Here is a 7,500-nt window from a genome sequence, read left to right as displayed (position 1 = left end):
ATATATATATATAGAGAGAGAGAGAGAGAGAGAGAGAGAGAGAGAGAGAGGTGATTAAGTAGGTAGGTACATGCATGCATACATATTTACTTACTTACTTATTTTACTTACATGATAGATAAGTAGATAGGTAGATAGATATATAGGTAGGTAAGTAAGTAGATTGGATGCCCTTCCTAATCAACCGCGGTTCGGCGCGTTAACACTTGTGCCACAGCGGTGACTTCCCCTACGACACCTGCGTCTGACTTCTCAAAGCGATATGTCGTTTTCTCGGGCTCGAGCCAGCAGTCGGAGCGCATTTTTTACGACCGCCGCGACGGGGAATTGAACTCGGGACCATAAGGGCCGGAGTCCAGTGCGCTAACCACTGAACTATCGTGACAGTCATGTATATATATATATATATATATATATATATATATTCTACCCATCTTTCTACATACCTACCTATCTAATTTTCCCACGGGGCCCCTAAGAGATTACTCGGTTTTCCCTTCGTTATATCTTATAAACTCATTAAGACATTTCCGCTTGGTTGTTACGTCTGTGATCTTTGACGATGTAAACCACGCATAAAAAAAAAAGAAAAGGAAAAAAAAGAAAATCAGTCAAGCATTACACTTTTTTCTCTTTTTTCTCTTTTTCTCTTTTTCGTTTTCTTTTTTTTTATGGTCACACGTAGAGGGTTCCGTAATCAGAGTCATATTTTATTGCTGTTCCCTTTTCAGGCTCGTTACGGGACCTTGTTCGACATATATACTGAAGAGCAAGGAGAGGGGGGGAGGGGGGAGGGAGGGAGAGAGGGGGAGAGAGAGAGAGAGGAGGGAGAGAGAGTGAGAGGAGGGAGAGAGAGGGAGGAAGGAGACAGAGGGAGGAGATAGATAGAGAGAGAGAGAGAGAGAGAGAGAGAGAGAGAGAGAGAGAGAAAGAGAGAGAGAGAGAGAGAGAGAGAGAGAGAGAGAGAGAGGAGAGAGAGAGAGAGGGAGAGAGGGAGAGAGAGAGAGAGAGAGAGAGAGAGAGAGAGAGAGAGAGAGAGAGAGAGAGAGAGAGAGAGAGAGAGAGAGAGGGAGAGAGAGAGGGAGAGTGAGAGAGTGAGAGGGTTTAGAGAGAGGGAGAGAGAGAGGGGAGGGCAGAGAGAGGAGGGAGGAGAGAGGGAGAGAGGAGAGGAGAGAGAGGGGGAGTGGAGAGAGAGAGGAGAGGGGGGGAGAGAGAGGACGAAAAGGGGGGGGAGAGAGAGAGAGAGAGAGAGGGGCCGGGGGAGAGGAGAGAGAGGAGAGAGAGAGGAGAGGAGAAGAGAAAGAAGAAAGAAGAGAGAGAGAGAAGAGGAGAGAGAGAGAGAGAGGGGGAGAGCAGAAGAGAAAAGGGAAGGAAAAGAAAGACGAGTTTTTTGAAGAAAGGCAGGGGAGAAGGAAAGAGGGGGGAGTAGGAGAGAGGAGGGGGGAGGAGAGAAGGGGAGGGGAGAGAGAAGAGAGAGAGGGGAGAGAGAGAGAGAGAGAGAGGAGAGAGAGAGAGAGAGAGAGAAAAAGAGAGGGGGGGGGGGGGGGGAGAGAGAGAGAGAGAGAGGGCAGAGAAAAAAGGGGACGGCAGGAAGAGATGAAGGGGGAGGGGAGTGAGGAAGGGGGTAAGAAGGGGAAGGAGAAAAGAGATAGAGAGAGAGGAAAAAAAAAAAAGAGAGGAGAAGAAAGAGGAGGAGAGAGAGGGAAGGAGGAAGGGGGAAGAGAGAGAGAGGAGAGGAGGGAGGGGGGAAAAGGGAAGAGGGTGGGAGAGGAGAGAGAGAGAATGGGGGGGAAAGAAGGGGGGGGGGAGGAGGAGAGAGGGAAGAGAGAGGGAGGAAGAAGAAAAAAGAGTTTTGAGGGAGAGGAGAGGAGAGAAAGAGAGAGAAAGAAGAGAGAGAGGGAGAGAGATGGAAGAGAGAGAGAGAGAAGAGAGGAGAGAGAAAAGGGGGAGAGAGGAGAGAGGAGGTGGAGGGAAAGATGAAAGAGAGAGAGAAGGAGGACAGGGGGAGAGAGAGAAAGGGGAGAGGGAGGGGAGAGAGAGAGAGAGAGAGAGAGAAGGGGGGGGAGGGGGGAGGGGAAGGGGGAGAATAGGAGAAGGGAGACGAGAGAGATGAGACGAGAAGGAGAGAGGAAGGAGAGGAGAGGAGGGGAGGAGGGGGGGGGACAGGGAGACGAGAGTGAGAGAGATGACGAGAGCTGGAGAATGAGAGGGAAGTGTGCGATGTAGAGTTTGAGAGGTGAGTCATGAGGAGGAGGAGAGGAGGGGAGAGTTAAGGAGAGGGGTATGATTGATTGAGGAGAGAGAGGATTGGAGTAGAGGAGATGATTGAGGAGGGGAGTTGAGAGTAGAGGAGGGAGAGGAGTAGAGATCGGAGAGAGAGAGATGGAGGAGAGCGAGAGAGAATAGGTGAATTTGAATATTATTAAAGGAATAAAAATTAATACATTATTTATATGTAAGAGAGAAAGGCACTCAAGCAAGCAAGAGAGGAAAGAAGGGAAGGCGTAGGCGTTCTCGTTTCTTATGTGACGGCGTTCCCCGCGCAATTTGCAGATGTTAAGCAAGCGACCAGTAACATGCTTCCTCGCTGTGCTTCCTTGCACGGGACATTACTTGTATAAAAAAAAAAAAAAAATTCACTGTCACGTATAGAATCGACTTTTTTAAAAATGAAATCTAAATAGATCTTTAGAGTAATCGAGGTAGAGTGGTTGATGTTGACTGTTTACATAAATCTCTCTCTCTCTCTCTCTCTCTCTCTCTCTGTCTCTCTCTCTCTCTCTCTCTATATATATATATATATATATATGTATATATATGTATATACACATACACACATACATATATATATATATATACACTCTATATATATACTTTTCCCGTATCCGTCCGCGCTTGGAAGTTGTTACATTTCCCCGATAGATGGCAGTCGAGGACAATCCAGACCCCACCGGGACACTTAAACACGTCCGCTCGGTGCAACAAATCAATTCATTCTCCTTTCCCTCCCTCTCTTATTCCCTCCCTTTGATATACACAAGGAGGTGCGCGCATGGTGCGAAGAAGTGATGTAATCATTTGTTTTACAACTCTTGCCTGCTCTTGCTCTCCACACGTCATCCGGGACCTCCTACTCCGCCTGCCTGTGTCTTCCTTGCATTGAGCTCATTAGTGTTCCGACTTTACCAGTGACGACGATTAAGAATGTTTTGGCTCGTTTCTTAAGCTTGGCCCTCAGTGACAAAAGGATTAGTCAAAGAGGGGGTTGGAGAGACGTGGAGGAGGACGTGGGGGAAGGGAGGGGAAGGGGGATGGAAGAGGAGGTAGAGGGAAGGGCGAGGGGGAGGGGGATGGAGGAGGATGGTGGCGGGAAGGGAGGGGGAGGGGGATGGAGGAGGAGTTGGAGAAGGGAGGGGGAGGGGGATGGAGGACGGAGTTGGAGATAGGGGAGGGGGAGGTGGTGGTTGGGGAGGGAGGTGTAGTGGAGAAGGGAGGGAGGGGATGGCGGATGGGTGAGGGGGGAGCGGAGGAAGGGAGGAGGGAAAGGAGGCGGGAGAAAAAGGTAGGGTATGAGGGAGGAGGAGGTGAGGTAGAGGAGAGGGGAAGGGGAGAAGGGAGGAGGGGAGGTAGAGGAGGAGATGGGGAACAGGAGGAAGTACAAGGAAGAGAATAGAAAGGAGAGAGGAAGAAGAAGAAGAAAGAAGAAGAAGAAGAAGAAGAAGAAGAGAAGAAGAAGAAGAGAAGAAGAAGAAGGGAAGACGAAGAAGAAGAAGAAGAAGAAGAGGAGGAGGCGGTGGGTAGAGGACGAGATGGGAAAGAGGGAGAAGTACACGAAGAGAAGGAGGAGGTGGTAAGAAGGAAGAAGAAGAAGACGAAGATGAAGAAGAAAGAAGAGAGAGAAGAAAGAAGAAGAAGAGAAGAAAGAAGAAGAAGTATGAAGAAGAAGAAGGAAGAGGAGGGAGGAGGGGTAGAGGAGAGTATGGGGAAGAGGAGGAAGTACAAGAAAGAGAAGGAGGCGGGAGGAAGAGAAGAAGAGAAGGAAGAAGAAGAAGAAGAAGAAGAAGAAGAAGAAGGAAGAGTGAGGAGGGAGGAGGAGGAGGAGGAAGAAGAAGAAAGAAGAAGAAGAAGAAGAAAGAAACGAAGAAGAAGAAGAAGAAGAGAAGAAGAAGAAGAAGAAGAAGAAGAAGAAGAAGATGAAGAAGAAGAAGTTAAGAGACGAAGAAGAAGGAAGAAGAAGATGAAGAAGAAGAAGAACAAAGGAGGAGGAGGAGGAGAAGAAGAGGAAGAAGAAGAAGAAGAAGAAGAAGAAGAAGAAGAAGAAGAAGAAGAAGAAGAAGAAGAAGAAGAAGAAGAAGAAGAAGGAAGAGGAGGAGGAGAAGGGGGTGTAGGAAGAAGGAGAAAAGAGGATAAGAGGATAAGAAGGAGAAGAAACAGAAAAGAAGGACGAGGTGGAAGAGATCAAAGACCCAGAAAGAAACGAAGAAGAAGGAGAAAGAAAAAAAAGAAAGAAAGAGGAGGAGGACGAAGAGAAAAAGAGTGCAAAAGGAGGAGGAGGCAGTGAAGGGGAGAAAGAAGAAGAATGGGAAAAAAAAGCAGAACATTAAGTAGCCGAAGTCGGAAACGAATGAGGAGGAGGGAAAGAAAAAAAAGAAAAAGAGAAGGACAAGAAGAAATGAAGAACAGACCTCGGTAGGAAGGGAATGGGACGGAGACAAATAAGGAGAAGGAAAAAGAAGAAACGAAAATGAAATGAAGATGAAAAAAACGAAAAGAAGAAAAAAACGAAAATGAGAAAAAGGAGAAGAGGAAAAGAAGAAGAAAAAAAGGAAAAGAAGAATGCGAAGAGGAAAAGAGGAAAATAAAAGGACAAGGGTATAGAGAGGAAGAGAGAAGACTTCGACAAGCTGGGGACAAGGGGAGTGGGGTATGATGTGGAGGAAGGATGGGGTGGGGGTGAGTTGGTTTTTTTTTACCAAGTTCTTTCTTTAACCTCCCCTCTCCCCCCTTCCCTCCTTCTCCCCTCTTGCCCCCCACCCCCGTGCCACCCGCCCCCCCCCCCCCCCCCTCCCCTGCGCCACCACTCCGTCTCTTGTTATAGTCTTAAGGATTATAATTAATTATGTCTCGCCACCTCCAGCTTTCACAAGACGTTCAGTAGCAGTTTTTAGGCCTTCCAGCCGCTGGGGGGCCAAGCGCGGGGTGGGGGGGGGGGGGGGGGGGGTGCGGGGGGGGTGGGGCGGGGGGGGGGGGCGGGGGGGGGGGGGGGGCGGGGGGGGGGGGGGGGGGGGGGGGGGGGTGGGGGGAGGGGGGTGGTGGGGTGGGGGGTGGGGGGGGGGGGTGGGGGAGCGGGGGGGGGGGGGGGGGGGGGGGGGGGGGGGTGGGGGGGGGGGGGGTGGGGGGGCGGTATACGGGTGGGGGGGGGGGTGCGGGGGGGGGGGTGGCGGGGGGGGGGGTGGGGGGGGGGGGGGGGGGGGGGGGGGGGGGGGGGGGTGGGGGGGGGGGGGGGGGGGGTTGGGGGGGGAGGGGGGGGGGGGGGGGGGGGGGGGGGGGGGGGGGGGGGGGGGGGGGGTGGGGGGGGGGGGGGGGGGGGGGGGGGGGGGGGGGGGGGGGGGGGGGGGGGGGGGGGGGGGGGGGGGGGGGGGGGGGGGGTGGGGGGGGGGGGGGGGGGGGGGGGGGGGGGGGGGGGGGGGGGGGGGGGGGGGGGGGGGGGGGGGGGGGGGGGGGGGGGGGGGGGGGGGGGGGGGGGGGGGGGGGGGGGGGGGGGGGGGGTGGGGGGGGGGGGGGGGGGGGGGGGGGGGGGGGGGGGGGGGGGGGGGGGGGGGGGGGGGGGGGGGGGGGGGGTGGGGGGGGGGGGGGGGGGGGGGGGGGGGGGGGGGGGGGGGGGGGGGGGGGGGGGGGGGGGGGGGGGGGGGGGGGGGGGGGGGGGTGGGGGGGGGGGGGGGTGGGGGGGGGGGGGGGGGGGGGGGGGGGGGTGGGGGGGGGGGGGGGGGGGGGGGGGGGGGGGGGGGGGGGGGGGGGGGGGGGGGGGGGGGGGGGGGGGGGGGGGGGGGGGGGGGGGGGGGGGGGGGGGGGGGGGGGGGGGGGGGGGGGGGGTGGGGGGGGGGGGGGGGGGGGGGGGGGGGTGGGGGGGGGGGGGGGGGGGGGGGGGGGGGGGGGGGGGGGGGGGGGGGGGGGGGGGGGGGGGGGGGGGGGGGGGGGGGGGGGGGGGGGGGGGGGGGGGGGGGGGGGGGGGGGGGGGGGGGGGTGGGGGGGGGGGGGGGGGGGGGGGGGGGGGGGGGGGGGGGGGGGGGGGGGGGGGGGGGGGGGGGGGGGGGGGGGGGGGGGGGGGGGGGGGGGGGGGGGGGGGGGGGGGTGGGGGGGGGGGGGGGGGGGGGGGGGGGGGGGGGGGGGTGGGGGGGGGGGGGGGGGGGGGGGGGGGGGGGGGGTGGGGGGGGGGGGGGGGGGGGGGGGGGGGGGGGGGGGGGGGGGGGGGGGGGGGGGGGGGGGGGGGGGGGGGGGGGGGGGGGGGGGGGGGGGGGGGGGGGGGGGGGGGGGGGGGGGGGGGGGGGGGGGGGGGGGGGGGGGGGGGGGGGGGTGGGGGGGGGGGGGGGGGGGGGGGGGGGGGGGGGGGGGTGGGGGGGGGGGGGGGGGGGGGGGGGGGGGGGGGGGGGGGGGGGGGGGGGGGGGGGGGGGGGGGGGGGGGGGGGGGGGGGGGGGGGGGGGGGGGGGGGGGGGGGGGGGGGGGGGGGGGGGGGGGGGGGGGGGGGGGGGGGGGGGGGGGGGGGGGGGGGGGGGGGGGGGGGGGGGGGGGGGGGGGGGGGGGGGGGGGGGGGGGGGGGGGGGGGGGGGGGGGGGGGGTGGGGGGGGGGGGGGGGGGGGGGGGGGGGGGGGGGGGGGGGGGGGGGGGGGGGGGGGGGGGGGGGGGGGGGGGGGGGGGGGGGGGGGGGGGGGGGGGGGGGGGGGGGGGGGGGGGGGGGGGGGGGGGGGGGGGGGGGGGGGGGGGGGGGGGGGGGGGGGGGGGGGGGGGGGGGGGGGGGGGGGGGGGGGGGGGGGGGGGGGGGGGGGGGGGGGGGGGGGGGGGGGGGGGGGGGGGGGGGGGGGGTGGGGGGGGGGGGGGGGGGGGGGGGGGGGGGGGGGGGGGGGGGGGGGGGGGGGGGGGGGGGGGGGGGGGGGGGGGGGGGGGGGGGGGGGGGGGGGGGGGGGGGGGGGGGGGGGGGGGGGGGGGGGGGGGGGGGGGGGGGGGGGGGGGGGGGGGGGGGGGGGGGGGGGGGTGGGGGGGGGGGGGGGGGGGGGGGGGGGGGGGGGGGGGGGGGGGGGGGGGGGGGGGGGGTGGGGGGGGGGGGGGGGGGGGGGGGGGGGGGGGGGGGGGGGGGGGGGGGGGGGGGGGGGGGGGGGGGGGGGGGGGGGGGGGGGGGGGGGGGGGGGGGGGGGGGGGGGGGGGGGGGGGGGGGGGGGGGGGGGGGGGGGGGGGGGGGGGGGGGGGGGGGGGGGGGGGGGGGGGGGGGGGGGGGGGGGGGGGGG

General features: G+C 63.3%; 1 protein-coding gene across 1 annotated transcript in view; it reads left to right on the top strand.

Moving 5' to 3' along the window:
• Nucleotides 1-6,694: 6,694 nt before the first annotated feature.
• The window catches only part of LOC125042142 (glycine-rich cell wall structural protein-like), a gene marked incomplete at its 5' end in the record, with an annotated part of 15,036 nt that continues 14,230 nt past the window's right edge, over nucleotides 6,695-7,500 (top strand). Inside the window, one exon of the mRNA XM_047637607.1 lies at nucleotides 6,695-7,500. This exon is cut by the window's right edge and continues 13 nt beyond it. Coding sequence (XP_047493563.1) covers nucleotides 6,695-7,500 — 806 coding nt within the window.

The sequence above is a fragment of the Penaeus chinensis genome, chromosome 31, assembly GCF_019202785.1.
Source record: "Penaeus chinensis breed Huanghai No. 1 chromosome 31, ASM1920278v2, whole genome shotgun sequence".
In the NCBI taxonomy this organism is placed as follows: Eukaryota; Metazoa; Arthropoda; class Malacostraca; order Decapoda; family Penaeidae; genus Penaeus; species Penaeus chinensis.
The sequence above is the reverse complement of the archived record's forward strand: the minus strand, read 5'-3'. Positions and strand labels throughout refer to the sequence as shown.